Source organism: Blennius ocellaris, assembly GCF_963422515.1.
Source record: "Blennius ocellaris genome assembly, chromosome: 15".
Lineage (NCBI taxonomy): Eukaryota > Metazoa > Chordata > Actinopteri > Blenniiformes > Blenniidae > Blennius > Blennius ocellaris.
This window is the reverse complement of record NC_137664.1, coordinates 22,199,525-22,220,411: the sequence shown is the minus strand read 5'-3', so window position 1 is coordinate 22,220,411 and position 20,887 is coordinate 22,199,525. Positions and strand designations below refer to the sequence as shown.

The following is a 20,887-nucleotide window of genomic DNA, read 5'->3' as shown; positions in this document are numbered from 1 at the left end:
TTCCAATATCACAGAGCTGGATTTGTGTTTCCTCTAATGTTGGGTCTCCAATGCGCCGGTTTAACAAGTCAACGGCATCTTTTGTTTTGGTTTTTTTTTGGAAACTGCAAGATGCCGATGGTAACATGCTTTGAGGAAAGCACCGCCCTCACCGATGAGTTACCATGACAACATGAACAATGGGATGGGTTGTGAGAGGGTGAAGCCGGGGGAGGCTGGACTTAGCTCAAGTTAGCTTGACGGCGCGGATCAGGATGGAAAAGCTCAAGAAGTAACTCATTAAAAGTGTGTTTGCATACAAGCGAGTGTCAGTCAGTGTGTGTGTGTGTGTGTGTGTGAGTGTGTGTGTGTGTGTGTGTGTGTGTGTGTGTGTGTGTGTGTGTGTGTACATTCGCAAGTTACTCTGTTTGAGGGTGGACACCGAATGGATTTCAACCACTGTATAGAAAAAAATGGCATCCTGAGTTTTCTAAGATGTGAAGACCACTCGGCATTGGCAGAGAGCCCCGGTTCTATTGCAAAGAAAATGTGCTTCAAGATTGTGCTCACATACATCGTACATATTCATAGATAAGACACCGACACTCCACTGAATGTATGCTGAGAAAGCTTGTGGTTCCAATCATGTGTTTGTGTGTTTGTGCTTGCATATTTTGCCATTTCCTAACTTAAAGAAACTTCACTGGCCTATTTAAGGAGTCAAACTTCGTGACTTTGTTTAGATAGAACAAAAAAATCTGCTCATTGTGTAGAGAGAGTCGCTTACGTTTAGCCGTCATCTAAAGAATGAAAGTTTTTCACAAACTGTACAACAATTTGGTATTTAGAATATTGAATTATTGGGTTTTTCTCCATCTTTAAATGACAAATACACATTTTATTGAATTAAATTTAGTAGTCACTGTTTTAAAAAGTCTGAACGTAATTCGAATGGTCAAGGTGTACTTTGAAGTATTGTGATCTATTGGGAAGAAAAAAACAACCCAACAGTGCATATTGTCTAGAAACCAGGCCTGAAACACAGTTAAAGTCTGTTTTAATAACATTTTTCAAACTGGATTTTTGTGTCCATGTCTTTTCTGGTTTAGTTTAAAGAGTCTGGGTCTGATTTCAAAGAACGCAGGTTTTTTTGAAGGGTTTGATCTTTTATAGAATCCAACCCCAGTTTAAATGAGAGCTAATAGATGTGTTGGTTCGGTAGAGTTCAGGTCAAGGCTACTTAAAACACACCCAGACATTGTGAACTGAAACAGGCTTCTTCGAGAATCCGTCTCATTTTTGAGGTCTTAATATTGATGGCTCAGTCTAATTACTATTTGTTGTACAGTATGTCAGGTGTTTCCTAAGAGCCTCCTCCAGTTAAGGTGGCAAAGTGGCCTTGCATTGAGTTTCTCCTGTCGCTACGTTACTTCAAGCACTTCTGTTCTTCGACGCTCAGTCATCACACGCTTCCTCTTTGTTTGTGTGTCTTTGGTTTGCTTGTTGGTCAGAAATATTTGAGTGTTTCCTACTGAAAACGTTCTCGAGCTTCCCTCACATTCTGCAGTCATAAAGCTTTTCCTGTTTTTTTTTTTTTTTTTCCTCCTTTTTGTTTTGGTTGTGTCCTAGCTTATATTGCATATTAGAAAACACACTCTGTCTTCTAGTCTTTGGTATTTTGGGCTAGTGTGTCAGCTCGTCGTCCTACGGGAGACATCAGAAGAGAAAGTCTTTGATTCAAAAGAACTGAGGTTTGTGTGTTCTGACGATGAGTTTCACCCTTTCGGCTTCTTCATGGGTTTATGATGGATTCACTGAAGGCGGTTGGGCTACAGGTCGTGGCAGTGAGCAGCCCCTCTCTCCGTTTGTCACCATTGACGAAAAGCAAGACAGACAAACAAAAATAATGTAAAAAGTTTGGTTTTCCACCTCGCTTCGACCGGACGAAGCCTCGACCCACACCCGCCACCCCAGTTTATCACCCCCCCCCCCCCCCCCCCCCGCCCCGCCCCCACTGGAACACCCCACTCCCTGTCGCTGCTTCTCTCCCGCTCCTCGGCTTCTCGCCGTCTCACATCACGCTTTGGTACAAGTGCTGGACGCTGAGGAATGGGCGCCGGGGCTGCCGCCGTCGTCTGTCCATTTGTCCAGACTGCGGCGGCGGGCGTTCATGAAGAAGTTGCTGACGGTGCTGAGTTCCAGGCCCAGCTGCTGCGAGATGGTCAGCTGCATCTCCTTGGACGGCCGCTTGTTCTCCTTGAAGATGGCCAGCAGGGTGCGCCGCTGCAGGTCGGTGAAGACCAGCCGCGACTTCTTTGGTGTGTTGTTGCGATCTTTTCCCGTGTCCTGTTCCTTTCGTTTGCATGCTGGAGGGGGGGGGGGGGGGGGGGGGGGCAGAAGAAGAAAAATGTTGGTGTTTGAACAGTTAACTCCAGGAGGAAACAGAAGCAGGTTGACAAATCTTGGGGGTTGTCGTTACTGAACTTTCACAAGATGAATAAAACCTTTATTATTTGACTCAGGAAAGACTGATCTGACTAATAACTTCACCAGAAACCCACACAAGCCAGGCTGTTCCCATTTACTGTCAATTCCTCGTTCCACTAAAGACTGAACTGCAATGAATTATGTTTCTGTGCAGTGATTTAGTCAATGAAATGGAGCCCTGCTGATTGTGTGGACAGCAGGTCATATGTTCATGATCACAAGCCTAAAGTCGGGCCAAAAAAGCACTAAATATGACAAAATGTCAACCACTACAGTGCAGAAAAACTGTTAATTACATGTACGAAAATCCCAGAGTACACGTACATCAACGTGCTAAATGCATTTCCTTTGTAATCTTTCGCAAGTAAAATCACAAAACTCAATATTATTGCACATTTGACTCATATCGTGCAGTCATTCTGTGAGGAGGGTTATCAGTTTGCTCGCCTCGTTGTGGCTCGTAGAAGTCTGCCTGTACACGAGCGTGAAGAAGGTGCATCACAAAAAAAAGGAGAAGTCAGACCAATCCGATATAACTTAACTAAGGAAGAGCAGATTATTATTCAACATTATCTTAAAATGGAAAATATGAGCCACATGTCAACCAGACGCTGGGGTTAGATGGTCAGCATAAGTTACCGTGGCAACGGCCCCTGGACAAAACACCTCATCACTGTTGTAGTATGGAAAATCCAGACTAAGCCTGAAGTAACCTCTCTAAAGAAATATCCTGGCCTCTGTTACCTCTGTTTCCCAGTGAGAAGGACGTGAACTAATTGTCAAGATGCCGTGGAAAGACGGGTCTACATCCACTCACTCGTCGTCTCATCACTCTGCTTTCATCGTCATGTGGAAGCCAGAAAATCCTCACAAGATTAAAAAAGGATGATGAACCAATTGGAAAAAATATATACGAGAGATTGAAAAAAAAATAAAGTCAGACCTCTGTGGTCTCCAAATAATCTCCAGCCTGATGCCTCATCTGTCTCCGACCAATAACGGCAGCGCCCCGATTTGAAGGATCACGTCTTTGAAAATCCCTCTGAGTGTAATAACGTCTACAAGGTGTCTCTGGCTGCATTCTGCAGCTTACACGTTTGCACACACCGATGTGGATCCTTGTCAGTCTGTACAACACAGGATCCAGAGGACTTGACGTATCTGTTGTTCAAGATAGTCCAGAATTCTTTCAGGTCAACTCGGTTTGAGTCTGACTGGGACTGAGGCCCCATTTACACCACGACACTTTGAGTGAAAGCACATTGTTTTGCTTTTTGTTTTGCTTCAGAAAAATGCAACGTTTTAGAAATGATGCAGTTTGCATGCCAGGCCACAAGCTGGCACTGTTGTCTGCACGCACGCGTGCGCTATGAACGTTAGCTACGGCGAGGACACGCTCATCCGCATGGACGGACGAGCAAGTTGGGTTGTTATTACTGTGACTATCAACTATAAAAACCGCAGAGTCCAGGAGAACATGGACTGGGAGTCATGACACCGGAGGAAATGTTGTTGTTGTTATTGTCCCTCTACTGATCACCTGCAGAACAACTATTTATCACGGCTTTTCGTGTTTTTCGAAAAGTTCCACCCTGGGAGCCATTATCAAAAAGTTGTGTTTCCAGTGGCTCAGAGCACCATCGTTGTGTAAAGGAACACCCACTTGTACCCCGTTTCCTCACAAGCATTTCATTCTCCACATCAAGTATCTACCTGCAATGCCATGGCTATTTATACTGCATTTCTGCACAACAGGACATAGAACCATAAACCATAAAATAGTAATGAAGGGGTGGATTGATTCAGACGGAGGACTACTGAAGGCCGAGGTATGAAACGCACTGAGATATATATACTTTATTTCTTCACGTTATTTTTTAATATTGGAGTAATAGTGACGCAATGGAGGTCGGCTCCAGCCGCAGAGCTTGTTATTGGCTGCAGACGACAACAGAACCTCCTTTGCTGTTAAATCTCAGTTAGACAGTGGGGGGAGGGTGGGGGTGGGGGCGAGTGTGTGTTTGATTTGATTACTCCCTTGAATTAAGTATGCATGAATCAGAGCCGGCTGATCAATACAAATCAGATTAAGGACTCAATTCAGTCACAAAACTATTATGTAAGAGGAAACTAGCCTCGCTGGAAACACACACACAACCACACAACCACACACACGCACACACGCACACACACACTGCTCCAGTGTCCTCTTATTGCAGCGATTAGCCACCTGCCGACACAAGCTAATGAAAGACTGAGCTTTTTGTTTTCACCACCTGCTTCATGATAAAAACACAGCTGATGAAAATGGACTTACGTGGTGCGTTCTAACACATTCTGAATACGACGTTGTGACGTGTGGAGTTTGCTTCTGGACAGCAGTAACATATAGCTCCTTTTCTCGCTGACATTTTTTAGCTGATGTGTCCCATATTCTTTCTTGCTTTTTTTTTTTTGTCAAGGTCTTTTTATTATTTTTTCCAACATACAAACAAAAACATAAACATCAATGATGTTTCACTTAAGAACAGTGAAACATCCCCCTCCCCATAGCTCCATTTGAGCTATTCTCTCAATGGTTCATAGAAAATAAAACAAATCAGAAGTTCAAGCTTTCTAAGGTACAGTGTATACAGAGTGAATAGATGCATATGTACACATGCACAAAGAACAGATAAATGCTCATATAACCACACACATACACACACCAATGGATAATAAAAAAAAAAAGCCCTGAGTGAACATTGAAATAACTCAAAAAGTGGTGGGATCATCAGCTCTAATTTACAATGTCCTTGGCTTCCATTTTTTCAATAAAAGTTATAAACGGCTGCCAGATGGTATAACATTTTTGGGCACTGCCTCTTGTGGTGTTTTCTTGCTTTTTTAAGGTAAAAGCTTCTTTTCATTGGGGATGGTTTCCACCTGTACCTGTACCTGTACCTGTACCTGTACCAGTACCTGTACCTGTACCTGTACCTGTACCAGTACCTGTACCTGTACCAGTACCAGTACCAGTACCTGTACCAGTACCTGTACCAGTACCAGTACCTGTACCTGTACCAGTACCTGTACCTGTACCTGTACCAGTACCAGTACCAGTACCTGTACCAGTACCTGTACCCGACTCACCTCATTCAAAACTTCCCTACATGTACTTGTTTGTTCCCCCTGTATTGACACATTGCTTCCATCTGCACCCCAAACCTGCAGACTCTGAACTGTGTAACAGTGTCTATTATCCTCTTCTTAGTTTTAATTGAATATTGGATCTGATTAGTTCTCTGCAGGCCTCCTGCAGCTCAGTCTCAAGACCTGAGACTGTCACATTCACACATTATTAAACTGGTGAGGGAACAAGCATGATTGTCAATACTTCTATCAGAATCAACATTTTCACAGCAAAGATTATTTTATTCTTCAACAAAAACATGAATGACTAGTGATCCAAATACGTGTCAACATTTTGGAAATGGACACTGTGAGCGATGGTAGGTGAGGGTTTTGTTGGAGGGGAGTGTTCCTCCTTTGTTCTCCAGGTGAAGGAGTGCAGGGTGGTGGAGATGCAATTACAGCTCATGACTGACAGGTGGCATTGTTGATGTCTGGATAGGACGGACACACACACACACACACACACACACACACACACACACACACACACACACACACACACACACACACACACACACACACACACACACCTCACCATACTTAATATACATTTCACTTCTTTTTAAATTACAACCACAAACTCTGTTACTCAGGTATTTTTAAAATATGTATTCATTCACCAACAAAACCTCAACCTCACCCTAAACGTTAATGTGACACATGAACACGGTCAGATTCACAAATATGTGAACCCAATAGAAAAGCTTGAATTTGCTACTGACTGCTGACGGGGTTTCATTTCTCATATTAGAATAATAAACAGCACTATTCTGTGGGCGTACAGTGACATCTGGTGCTCCCAGAAAGGCTTAAATGTGTCTACAGACGTCACATTAGTAATAAACAGTAATATAACTCAGTTCGTGTCAGATGGGATTGGAACTGGCCTCACCTGACGAACCTCCCTACGATATGAAGACGATCAGAGTCCGGCGTCTTGATTTCCTTACTGATCTGATACCAAGTGAGAGTCTAGTTGATATTGCCGATACTAACCTGATCGGAAGAAAACTAACGTCTGAGCATAGGAGTAAGAAAAATACTTAAAATTAGATCTATTAAAAAGACATTAAGACAAACAGTTTGCATGTTTTTCTTTTTACAAGCAGATTAACATGCATGAAACATGAAATGTAATATTTATTCTACCGTCTGTAAACAATTGCTATAAAAAAAAGCATACATGGCAATATTTAATTGAGTAAAATTGTTAATTTCTGTGAAAACAAACACTATAATTCAGCCAATAACAGTGAGTGTTCACAGGCCTTCGTACAGGTCTTTTATCTTTAATAGAAGGCTTCATTTACATTTTTAGTCAACTGATATTATTAATTAATTACAATATTTGAAAATTTCTCTGACATCTTTATGCTTTTTTAAAAACCTTTTGAATAAAGTTCTTAAGTTTTCATAGAAATAAGTATTTCTAAAATTAGTAACGACAATGTGAGCATCGATATGAGAATTATTGGCCTTTTGGTATCGATCTCATGCACAGCAAGGTTTGCATGGGTCACATTTGCTTCATCTGGACTTTGGATGTAGTTATTTACCGAACCATCTCTGTGATGAAACATTCCACTAATAAGCTAAATACAAAGCTCTTTTAAATACTCATGAATCACCTACAAACTCAGATAACTTCATTTTGTTTCCTCAAACTGTTCCAGGAGAAAAGGTACTTATGAGACGCACACAATACAAAATACAATACAAGCAACATTTACAGCAATTTATCAACAGTGCGCTGCTCCTGCAGTGAGTCAATGTTCTTATTACCAGCGCTATTTTCACAGACACATCTATCACACTGCTGGACCTCGTGCACTTAGCATACGAGGCTTTACGCCCGCCGATGTGGAGCAGCAGCCTTGGAGAGATGCAAGAGTGCATCTCTTCACCGGCTGGAGTTCGAATTGAAACGTGAAACTCACTAATGCTCCCCTAAATATAATAGATTAACATGAATTGACAATAAAAATAAAAATATACAGCAGAGCCAGGAGCCGCTGTGAACCCGAGTGTGTGAAATAAAGAAAGCAATTATGTTTACTTCTCTGAAATCTGAAACAACAAAGACATTACCAATACACGCATATTACTCTCCTTTTACTTAACATGTAAACATCTGAAAAGACAGTTTAACTAAAATTTTAACAGATTTGCTTGATGATTAAAGTAATTGAAATATGTTTAAAATCCTGTATAAATAGCATTGTGCTCAATATAAATGAATTGTTTCAAGTTAAAATGCTATTTAATTAACCAGATTTGACACTATTGAATGTGGCCGACGAAATAGTGTTAGTGGAGCTAACAGTATAAACTGGAATGTCCAGGAAAGTTTGGGAAAAATATATTCAAATAAATAAGGCAAATGTTTATTGTGAACGGGAGCAATGCGGCTAATCTATGCATGTGACTCAGAGTCAACAACAATAATTAAGATTAGGATTGAATTAATTTACGCAACAATATTGAAAGTGAGGTGAACTCAAAGTGATGGAGGTTAAAATGAGTCATTTACATGTTAATTGTTAAAAACAACTAACTCTAACCCAAAAAGCCTTTAAAGAAGCCAGAAGGACCAAACCCCAGTTTAACCCCATGTATCTCTGTGACAGAATGAGTGAATTCTCACTTTAACTCTTTCTTGTGAGGTTCATTAATGTGAATGTGAGTGTGTGTGTGTGTGTGTGTGTGTCGTGATCTCCTGTCCAGGTGGAACCTGCATTGACTTTTTGTTATCTGGGATTGGATCCAGGATAAAACTGTATGGAACTGAGACACATGAGCAGGTATGGATACCACATGTTGGGTCAAAATGGATTCATTTATGACATTTCAAAGCAGTAAAGATAAAATAAATGGAATTATTTTCCCCTGAAATCTGCTCACTGTCTCTAAATGACCCAGAAATGGGAATGAGTGCTTATTGGTACTTTGGTTTGTGTTTATGTTCATTTGTTTAACAATAAATTGTCACAATTTTCCAATTTAACATATGTATATCGCAATATGTAAACTTTAACAAATATATCAAAACAACAAGCTTGTATTGTAATGTCATAGTTGTTTCACAAATTTCTTCAACATGAAAACCCTGAACTACAACTACGCAGTGTTTTTCCTTAATTATGCACAAATTAAAACCCAGATCCAAGTACTCCTACTCCTGTTCCTCTCTCCTCTGGAAACATTGTGATGGTAGATTTGTGATGGTAGAACAGTAGATTTGTGATGGTAGAGCAGTAGATTTGTGATGGTAGAACAGTAGATTTGTGATGGTAGAGCAGAGGATTTGTGATGGTAGAGCAGTAGATTTGTGATGGTAGAGCAGTAGATTTGTGATGGTAGAGCAGTAGATTTGTGATGGTAGAGCAGTAGATTTGTGATGGTAGAGCAGTAGAACAGAGGATTTGTGATGGTAGAACAGTAGATTTGTGATGGTAGAACAGTAGATTTGTGATGGTAGAGCAGAGGATTTGTGATGGTAGAGCAGTAGATTTGTGATGGTAGAACAGTAGATTTGTGATGGTAGAGCAGTAGATTTGTGATGGTAGAACAGTAGATTTGTGATGGTAGAGCAGTAGATTTGTGATGGTAGAGCAGTAGATTTGTGATGGTAGAGCAGTAGAACAGAGGATTTGTGATGGTAGAACAGTAGAGTTGTGATGGTAGAACAGTAGATTTGTGATGGTAGAACAGTAGATTTGTGATGGTAGAGCAGTAGATTTGTGACGGTAGAGCAGTAGATTTGTGACGGTAGAGCAGTAGATTTGTGACGGTAGAGCAGTAGATTTGTGACGGTAGAGCAGTAGATTTGTGACGGTAGAGCAGTAGATTTGTGACGGTAGAGCAGTAGATTTGTGACGGTAGAGCAGTAGATTTGTGACGGTAGAGCAGTAGATTTGTGACGGTAGAGCAGTAGATTTGTGATGGCTGATCGGAGCATTGAGAAAAATGTTGTGCTGAACCAGGAGCTCCCTCAGATTAGAAGTACTCCCGTCGCTGGCCTTGCAGTTCACATAACAAATATTGCTCCAAGCGTAAACTGCATCACATTTTGAAAAGTGGAGCTGTACTCCTGAGCGTTTCCTCACAGCCATGCTGCTCCGGACTGTATTACCAAAGGAATTCAGTCGGTGCCCATAAAAGTCCCGAATTTGGTACCCATCCCTACCCAGAATGCATCAAGATTTCAGATTTTTAAACAACAAATGTTTTCTACAATGCCAATATTGGTCAAATTAAATTTTTTAGATGGATCACTGGGGTCAATTCAAGGAAAATGGTATTTTTAACATGCTCAAATTCTCCAATGTGTGCTGTTCTCCGCCGTGAAGGAAGCACTCTCCTTGATGCTCAGTTTCATGCCTGAGTTGGTTAACTCAGTGTATGCTGTCAAAAATTCATTGAACACTGTTTTCTTTATTGCTAATAGATTTTTTTCATCGGATGTGATTGTGTTTCCTGCAGCTCGGTGAGCAGCGCAGCAGGACCTCACCCTCCAGGAGCTCCGCACACACCCAGCGCTCACAACTGTCCAACACACACACACACACACACACACACACACACACACACACACACACACACACACACACACACACACACACACACACACACACACACACACACACACACACACACACACACACACACACACACACGCGCCAGGCCTCTGCAGTCAACGGAGAGGGAATACGGGTGAGTGATTCAATCAGGCCTTTCCTCTCCCCTCCCCCCTCGTCCTCCTCCGAGTGAGGTTACAGTGAAGATCCAACACACAATTATATTATTCAATAGGGGGTTTACTGATTTCAGAAGGGTGGGAGTGGAGGGAGGGGTGGAGGGGGTGAGCGGTGGGGTTTTCTTGAAAGGTAAAGGCTGAATCGACGGAAATCGACGAGGTGGCGTTCCTCTGCCTTTCATCAGGGCTCCCAGCCTGGCGTGTCTCTAACTGCACCACAGATCATCACAAAACGTGTGTGTGTGTGTATATATATATATATATATATATATATATATATATATATATATATATATATATATATATATATATATTAGTGCTGTCAAAAGTAACGCATTACAGTTTAAATGCGTTTGGTTAATTGATTTGAAATGTTTAATTAAAATAAAAAAAATAAATAAATAAAAAAGTTACATAATTAACGTAGATTTGTTTACTTCCCGGTTGTTGTTTTAAAACTCCCTTACCAGAGCAGTCTCATGAGCAGCGTCTCTGGATGCAGCACCGCGACTACAGAGCAGCACAATACTGGGTGGAATAATATTAAGGTAGAAAGTTTCACTTTAAAAGTTCCCTGGCAACTGATTGAGAAAGTGAAAGTCATTAGCTTTACTTTGAAAAGCTGAATTTTACAACCACAGAAGAAATTCTGCAGCAAAACAGCAGGTTGCCATGTTGGCTGACCAGGAGCCACCAAACTGCTGAAGCTGGAGGAAAGAGTTGCTTACTGTGTGTGTGTGTGTGTGTGTGTGTGTGTGTTCAAATCCTTAAAGTGGTGGACCTGCACTCTAACAAAAGCCAGAGTTATGTTAGATATGTATTTATGTTTTTATTGTTTTCCTAATCTTGGAGAGAAACAGTCTCAGCCAAAGCTAAAAGTACGTCATAAAAATAGTCTTTTAATGTAAATATAGTCTCTGTGTATTGAGTCTTGATTTTCCCTGAATAAATATCCATTACAAGCTTCAGTCTTCAGGAGAAAAACAATGCAATTAATCACAATAAAGTACAGAAAATTATGAAATTGATTAGTTAAATTATTTTATGGATTGACAGCACTAATGACAGCACCCCTAAAAAAAGTCTTCAACTACCACTGGACAGTCTGAAATGTCAGAAAATATTTCTCTCTCTTGGATAAAGCTCGCTTGGCGGCGATCGAGAATCACAACTTCATTTTGCTCGTTTTTTCATGTTGTCTACTAACGGATGACGGCAGGTATGACGAAAAGGTTTTATTTTGAAGATACGTTTATTTAGGGTCCGAAACTGTGGAAATTATTATTATTTTTGGTGAAACTTTGCACACTCATCAGGCCCGGCGAAAATTTCAATAATTTGGGGATGTTACACACGTGACCGGCTCAACAGTCCCACCTGAAAAATTACAAACAGGTCACCTCGGAATCCCATTTTACTGAGAGCTTAAAAAAAAGCACACATAATGTATGTAACTCCCCAAGATGTACAAAAACGCTTTTGTGGTCAGCCTGAAAACCCAACAGGATGTCAGATTTTTGAGTAATATGGTGGCTTTTGGTGACTTTTTGCCTAAATTTACAAGTTATTGAGAGTGAACTTGTCTAAAAGAGTAACTCCAATTTACCTCAACTTGGGCTCTGTTGACAGAAAATGGGTGGATGAGCAAAAGTGATCAACATTTTTCACAAAAGTATGAGGGCATGGCCGCAACCACGCCACGAAGTTTGGTGTTCGCCATGAAACACAAAGTGCAGTATGAACAGCTTGAACGTGGTCACATTGGCCTCAAACTCGACACATTTCGAGTGTGGTCCTCAACAAAACTACTGAATATTATTAATCCCAGCTAAAACTAGCACCCCGCCACATTGCATCGTTTTCTCTAACATTTTGGGTGGGACTCGTTGCAGCTCGTTCTGGATGGTGAAACAGGAGTGACAATCTGTCTCTGAATTAAGAGTTTTAAACATGGCTCGTGTGGATCGAAGCTCCGTGGCTCGCCGGCTGTCTGTGTGTGTCGTTGCTCCGCGGCTAACTGCAGCTAGCTGTGTGTAGCATTACATGCTCAGTGCAGAGCTGTCATAAACACTGGAGAATGAGGAGAAAGCAGCTAAAACAACAACGTTTTGAACATAAAGAGGAGACACAGGACCGTTGTGGAGCAGAATACCACCTGTGGATTTGTGCAGCACTGTGACACTTGTATAGCAACATAATCTCTGAGGTGGAAGATGAGTGAGAGCAGAGTTTTCCACATCTCACTGTATAAAAGGCTCATAGTTGTAATAAAGAATAAAAGTTTGATAGTATTTCCTCTTCATTTATTTCATATAATGAGATTCAAACTTTCCACAACATTGAAGCTACAGAAACCGCTGGTTGGTCTGCTTCACCCACTCCGTGCGGTTAGCATGGTGGCTAGCATGGTGGTTAGCATGGTGGCTAGCGCGAGCTGACCATTCTGGGACTCCAACTGCCTTCAAAAGGTGAATTCTCCATCTCTGGGTGACGACACACAGCCCACCTTTCCACTGTGTAGATACTGGTACACCTCGGTACTCTTAAAGTTTATCACAGCTGCTCACGACAGGATGAGGACGTCACCAGAAGTTACCACAGTCGTCTTGCTCATGTCGTCAAAATCAAGGAAGGATGAGGCAACGTGATGTCGTCTGATCGTCACAAAATGTGTTCGCACTGTAATCTCCTGGTCGCAGCGTAGTTTGTTATGTTTTATGGTAGTTTTATAGACAAGATCAAAACACTGTTCACCACAATGTCGTTTGTCAGTAACCGGAAATGGCGACACGGAACACGGACAGGGAAGCATGGAGAAGTGAAAATCTGGGGAGCAGAATAAGGTCAATATGGCGCCTCTCAGTTGAAACGCCATTTGAAGGCGTGGCAATGGTCAAGAACGACATGGAACAGGAAGTGCAATGTAAATGCCTGAACGTGGTCAGATTGATGTCAAACTGGATACGTTGCATCAATGTTGCATCAATGTTGCATCAACCATCACAGCCATATAATTTCAACATCACCCATGGCGCCACCTGCTGGGAACAGGAAGTGAGGCGTACATGCTCCAAATTGGCTGAAACTGTACACATTGCATGAGAGTCCACATATGATCACAGCCGGAAGACGGTTACATCGATCGGCCATAGCACCACCCGCTGGTAACAGGAAGTGGGGTGATATGCACCTCGGCAAGCGGCACATTCTGACATGCGTGGATGTGCGAGGACAGGTTTAATGCCGCTTGCAGCTATAACTGTGATCATCATCTCTATACTTTTGACTAAATACTTACTGAGCTTTTCAAAAATGCGAATGACCTTGAACTGACCATAAAACATCTCTGCAGCGAGGCCAGAATCAGGGTGGATTGTCCAATGTGCTTCAACAGTCTCAGCACATGATTTTACTTGGTAAACACATACTGTATATATGAATCCCAGGTTTCATCCACACGCTCGTTGGTCAATAAACCAATAGAAATAAAGAGTCAATAAAGATATGGTACACTCCTACCCGATGTGTTAAAAGCCTCGTGAAAGAAAGTGACAGCTTGGGTATTTCTTTAACTGATTTGGTTGGAGTGGCTATAATAAAGGTCCATTGGTGATTTTGAAGAAAAACACAATCTCAATATGTTGAGGAAAAAAATTCTTCATAAATGATTGAAAATAGGGGATATTGGTTGAGGTTTCTCAATACTTCGCGTTCATATAAAGCATTTGTTGCTGCATTTAATAGATAAACTGGGACGTTGGAACGAAAGTTTATTGAAGAGTTGAAGCTGAAACAGAGGAAGTGAGGGAGCCAGCGAGCTCCGGTTTCATCTCACAGACGGAGAGAGAGGAGCTCAGCGGAGTCATTACAGACTGTTTTCGTCTCCACCACAGAGATAGATCACAGCCTGGCAGCTCCTCTGTGACAGCTTCAGCCTCCACGGCGGAGGGCGTCAGTCCTGAGGCTGACAGACACCAAACCTCCTCAAGCAATGTATGGGAGAACCAGGGCGGGGTCATACATCACTGTCTTAAAAAGTAAACTGACAACGAAACAGTGGTTAAAACAATGAACCATTCTGAGAGAGCCGTGGCGCTTTGACGAGTGCCTTATTTCACCAAGCGAGAAAAATAAGCGATTGAAGGAATTATGTAAGGAAGGGTGTTCAAGAAAAGGTCATTAAAAAAAGATTAGAGCAGTTCCAGCATTTGACATTTGAACGAAACAACGGGAGCTGATGGAAGAGGAGCAGGATGAAACAGAGACATAAGTTCTACTGGGGTTCCACTGATTCTGCCAACCATGTCAAAAATACTCGAAAGTGCTGTTTCCACATGACGAGTGGATTACTTAGATAAACACAACATACTGTTACCTTCACAAAACGGCTTCAGGAAAAACAGCATGTATGTAATTATGGCTATTTTACACCTTGTTGAGAAAATAAATGACGCATTTGAAAGAAGGTGAACTGTAATGGGTTTCTCTACCTTTCCAAGGGATTCTATACAATCGACTTCCAAATCTTACCTGGAAATCTGTTGCACTGCTGTGTCACTACTGAGCTCTCCAGTGGATCAGGGACGATGTTTATGAAAGATGGCAATATGGAAATATAAATAGTGTGAATTCTAAAATGGAAAATATAGAATTTGGTGTTCCCCAGGGATCTCTTTTGTTTGTCGTTTATATAAATGACGTTGTACATTGTTCCAGTGGTATTCATAAAATACTCTGCAGATGACACAAATCTGTTTGTGTCACACAAGAACATGGATCAGCTTGAAAAGCTCCTGAATGAGCAACTGGGTCCAGTAAATACTTGGTTTAAATGTAATGAATTATCATTAAATATCTTTAAAAAACAACTTTATATATTGTTTTCTACTCAAACTGTCAAAAGTAGAGTGATCAGGTCCTGAATATAATAATAAATTATATAGATATTAAAAAAGTTGATTTCATATTGATAAATTCATGCATTTTAAAAAGTATATTGTAGAACTTGTTAATAAATTTTGTAAGATTGTAGGCCTATTACGGTATTTAAAATGAGACAGTTGGTCCCAATAGACGCACTGTTATCACTGTACAGATCTCTGTTTGAGCTTCACTTGAAATATTGCAACTTTGTCTGGAACAATATTTGCTCTATTTACACTGCAAAACTTGTGACACTACAAAAGAAAGCTTTAAGAGTGATTTCATGGTCGATGCCAAACTCTCCAACAAAAGCTTTCTTCCATAAATATGGTCTCCTGAAGCTTCCTGGAGTCAATCTTTATCACAACACATGTATTATATAGAATGTTAACAGGTCAAATACTACATAGTGTGAACTCATTCCATTATCCTCACCTTCTCACCAACATAATACTTCTAAAGGGGAAATTTAAGAAACTCAAATGTGCCAGTGTTAGTTTATGTCATAGAGGTTCAAACTTGTGGAAGGAGCTGGAAAGCAACTTAAAACAATCAAAGGAAAACTAAACAATCAACTGCTGCAGAGTTATACACATGCTTTACATGTGTGGAACTGCTTTCTCTCTGAACATGGAGCAATTCAAGGTACAACATATTAATATGACATTCATGTCAATGTACTTATTCATTCTTTTGTATTGTGTTTAGAACCACACTTGTAGGAAAGTGTTTGTGTGTGTGTATATATTTTTTCCAGTTTTTGTCATTGCAGATGCAAGTTTACACAAGTTAGTCTGCATAGATCACTCTTCACTAATGATGTCAGCGGAACAGAATAATACAGAATAAGATGCCCTGGGTGGTGGTGTGTTGGACCCCAGCATGATAAACTCCAACATGTTTGTGGGTGGTCATTCTTTCCATGATTTTGCATAATTGATGTGCAAATAAAAATACCTGGTTGTGATGTGTGACACTGGGGAAAATAAATGCATGAAAGAAATATGTCATGATCTGATGTGATTAGACTCTTTATTAGAAAATAGCAGGAGCTCAACATGTGCTTGTAAAAACCAGCTATTTTATCGAGGCAGTAGAACCTCAATGTAACATCTCCAAAGAGAAGCCGTCCACATTTAGTCACTCGTACCATGGATATTTATCCCTGGAATAAAACAGCTGATAATAATATACATTTTTCTTCCTTTCAGACAGTTGAGAGGTCAGACAGAAACCATCGCGGCATCATTCATATGCTGCCATCAGTCCTAAACTGTTGCTGTCACTTTCACTACCGCTTGGCAAATCCACCCTTCTTAAAGTACTGTACATGACTCGAAATCCACTGAAGGCATTTACATTTCTAACGAGAGTCATGGCGCAACGCAAAACTACTGTCCCATTGTGAGCTCATAATTTCACCTCACACTAAAAAACATAGAATTTTCAAAGATTAAATAAATGATGGGTTTACAAAATATGGTTTTATTTAATCGATACACACTCTGTGTATGCTTCCCCCCCAAATATCAGGAGTTAAAAGTTGCAACCTGAGTGTCTCCAGTGTTTCCTAAAAAGTCTGGAAGCATCTGGAAGTTTATGCATATCTCCAAAGTGAAGCTGACTCAGAACCTGACAGCTCATAACATCAAGTACTTTTTCTTCTTTTCAGACAGGTGAGAGGTACAGGTACAGTCCGGCTTTCACTTTCACTGCTGCGTGGCAAATCTACCATCCTAGAATAACGCAGCAAATTATAAATACAACCAGAGTAACCAGGAAAAAGAAACAAACATGCAAACTCCACATTGAAAAGCCACCTCTTGTGAGGTGACGGTGCTCACCACTGCATCATCATGGAAACCATGGCTATTATTTCTTCCTGCAGCCCTGCATGAAGTCACAGGTCTGCACAGGTCAAATGACCTCAGGATGATGTTTCTATCCTCTTTTCACGGAAAATACATCTATACACACCAGATGCACGCACGAGGGGATGAAGTAGCACATAGATAGAGATCTATAAATAATAAACACATGAGATTTTAATGACATAACATCATTTCTCCGGACATCCACAGTGAGTTTTCCTCGGTCTCAGTCTGAGAACGAGGGATTGAGACGGAGTGGAAGACACAGAGAGGTAAAGATAGAGCTGCGCAGGGAGATGGAAAAGAAGAGGTTTGGGGATCGATGGAGCTGAATATAAATAAAGCCACCGATGTCTGTCAGGACTCCGCAGACTCTGACAGACATCGTTCACTCTGCAACACAAAAAAAGGTCTCTCATGAAGGAAGGCCAGCTGTTTCTCTCCTCTCTCATATTGTTTCTCTCTGCCGGTGTGTTTCTTTTACTGCTGTTCTTCTTTTCTCTGTCTTTCATTATTGTTTCCACTGACACAAACACTTTTTTCTGTTCTTTTGTAGCTCCTAACTTGTTATCTCTTCATCTTCATTACAATTATTCTCTTCTCTCTGCCTCCTGATTTGATCTTTTTCCTCCTCAGTTCTTTCTTCCTGTCTCCTTGTCTCTGACTCCCCTTCATTTTTCTGCCCCTCCTCCCTCTGTCTACCTCTTCCTTCTCCTTCCCCTTTTCTGATTCCTCCTCTCTCTCTTGCTCTCTCTCTCTCTCTCTTGCTCTCTCTCTGTTTCTTTTTTTATTGCACCATTACCACTTAAGCCTTGGTATCCATTACACAAAGGGCATATAAGTGCAGGGTAAGTAGTAAAGTCGCCCTTCAGCATACACTTCCCTGGTTGTGTGTGGCGCCACGTTGGATGCGTCGACACTCCGTCATGAGCGAGCGGCCTGAGCGATGCTTGGATCCAAGCATCAATCAGCCACTACGCTGTAAATGTGTGTGGGGGGGGGTGTCGTCGTGATGTCACACCGCCCACCTCCACCTCCAACCTTCATGACCACAACTGTTAACTGTCATTTAATTCTGTCTGCTGATCTGATCTGATCAAAAGTTACCCCCCTTTGCTTCCTGCAATCTTAATAGATACCCACTGACATGAACAAAGGAGTAAACATTATTGTCTTCAGCCATGAGAGGGCGCTCTAGGCTTGTGACGACTATACGCTGCTCCTGTACCGATGAAAAAAGTGTTTGTGAAGCATTAAAGCAAACCGCAAACTTTCTGTAGGACCGGACAAGACAAGACAACAAGAAATCCTGGGTCGTCCTGTGCTTTCCCTGGGTGCCGGACCAGGTTGTCGCCAACAGAGAGGCTGTTGAGGATTTCTTTCAGCAGGTCTATCACATTATTTCTCCTGTTTCAGTTGGTATCAGGTTGAGCATTAGTCCCATTCTGTTCAGGACGCACATCGTTTTAAACCTTTCACCACCGTGACGATACACTATGAAGCTAACGTCATCAATCAGCTGTTAGCTTAGCCATCAATCCGCTATTAGCTTAGCCATCAAGCAGCTGTTAGCTTCGCCGTCAATCAGCTATTAGCTTAGCCATAGATATAAATAAGCTGTTAGCTTAGCCACAATCAGCTCTTAGCTTAGCTGTCAATCAGCTATTAGCTTAGCTATCATGCAGCTGTTAGCTTAGCCATCAATCAGCTCTTAGCATAGCCATCAATCAGCTGTTAGCTTAGCCATCAATCCGCTATTAGCTTAGCCATCAAGCAGCAGTTAGCTTCGCCGTCAATCAGCTATTAGCTTAGCCATAGATATAAATAAGCTGTTAGCTTAGCCACAATCAGCTCTTGGCATAGCCAGAATCAGCTCTTAGCTTAGCCATCAAGCAGCTCTTAGCTTAGCTGTCAATCAGCTATTAGCTTAGCTATCACGCAGCTGTTAGCTTAGCATTCATAAGTTGTTAAACACTTCAGGTCCTTCCCCCTAAACCAGGCAGCCTTGATCCAAACCTGTTGATTACAAATCAGCAGTGTTCCTTTCTCACTTTGACCATTCTTCAAAATGTGATCCATCGGTGCCCAAAGATGCACCAGAACTAAGACAATACCCGGGCTACTTGTTTAACAAAGTAAGACCAGTAATAACAATGAAGCCTTTGTTCTTCTTCACAGTGCTAACTTGTAACATTCAACAGGCCATAATCATTTAAATTCTTCCCACCATTTATAACATCTACACCAGTTGGGTCAAGCAGGGGAGTCTGATTCAGCCCCCATGGTCACAATGAGAGTCGTTAGCAAAACACAACTAAAACTCAAGCAAAGAAATCAGAGATGCAGTGATAAAAGCTAGTATCACAGCATCAAATATATTATGTGAGACTATACGTGTTGCCGAAATCATGTGACCACAGGAGTTTCCAAGTTTTGGCAAATAATTACAAACCACCTATTTACATTTAAGTCCACAACTTAACCTGGAGTTCCTTCACTCAGGTTTTTACTGGGTTACAACGACGATTTCAAACCCCAATTCCTGAATCAAATGTGATTCGTGTTTCCATTTTATTTGGATATGTTCTTTGTTGTTTTAGTATGAACTCGGGAATCAACATCAAAAAAGGGACTAAAAAGGTATTTGTGAATATATTTGCAGAAATACAATTTGATCCTCCCAAGAAAGGTTCAAGCGTCTCAAGTGTGACACCAGTGGTCTCCTCGTCCCTATTTTTACTTCACAAACAATTTTTGAGTTTTGTCTTTTGTTCTTGTATTTCACATCGCCCTTCTGTCACTACGGCTGTTAGAAAAACAGAAACCTTTGTCGAAATTAATTGAAGAAAGTGAGTGCATGTAATCCAGACACTCTGAACAAGCTACTAATAGAGGGTGACTGACCGCAGGTATTGACCGGCTGCTGTGGATGTTTTCAGTACGGATGACTGCCATGCACGACACACCAGGCTGTTTCTTAGTGTTCGTAGGAAAAGAAGGAAAAGTCCAATGGGACGTGCTCCTAAAACCATAGACAATAATGTGATAAACAAAGCCAATATCAACAAAAGTTCAATATTAAGGAGCAGGAAGGGCTTTTCTCTGGAGGCGAAACCTTTAAAACGAGGCTGTGTTGTTCCCAGCAGCTGAAACGCTGCAGTGAGACGTTACAGCTCAATGTGACAACCAGGGACTTGATGCATCAGATCTCAGCACTCAGACACACTGCCATGTACCACTTAGTAATCAGCACTCCGCTGCGTGTGTGTGTGTGTGTGTGTGTGTGTGTGTGTGTGTGTGTGTGTGTGTGTGTGTGTGTGTGTGTGTGTGTGTGTGTGTGTGTGTGTGTGTGGTGTGTGTGTGTTTGTGCGTGCGCTTAATGCACTGTGTTGCTTTCTTGCTTCCGTTTTGAGAAGATAACCGGAAATGGAGCAACAGACTGAAGCGTGTAACAAGAAAGCATGAATGAATCAGTTTCATTTCGTCCTCTGATTTCTGCTTTTCTGAGTTGCTGAACACAAGTGTGTGCTCGCTGAACTGAGTGGGGACATTTATATTCCCAGCATGCCATGTTTTCTGTAACGTTTTGTGACAAATCAAGATTTTTTTTTTTATTAAAATCATTTGAACAAAAACAGTTTGTAATCGAAATATAATGCAAATGACTCCAAATAAAGAAATCCCTAAATGCCTACAT

At 41.3% G+C, this 20,887-nt stretch overlaps 1 protein-coding gene across 1 annotated transcript in view; it reads right to left on the bottom strand.

The window, feature by feature from the left end:
• Window positions 1-2,055: 2,055 nt before the first annotated feature.
• The window catches only part of onecut2 (one cut homeobox 2), a gene marked incomplete at both ends in the record, with an annotated part of 43,067 nt that continues 24,235 nt past the window's right edge, over window positions 2,056-20,887 (bottom strand). Inside the window, one exon of the mRNA XM_080509684.1 lies at window positions 2,056-2,345. Coding sequence (XP_080365810.1) covers window positions 2,056-2,345 — 290 coding nt within the window. The remainder of the gene's footprint in view (window positions 2,346-20,887) is intronic.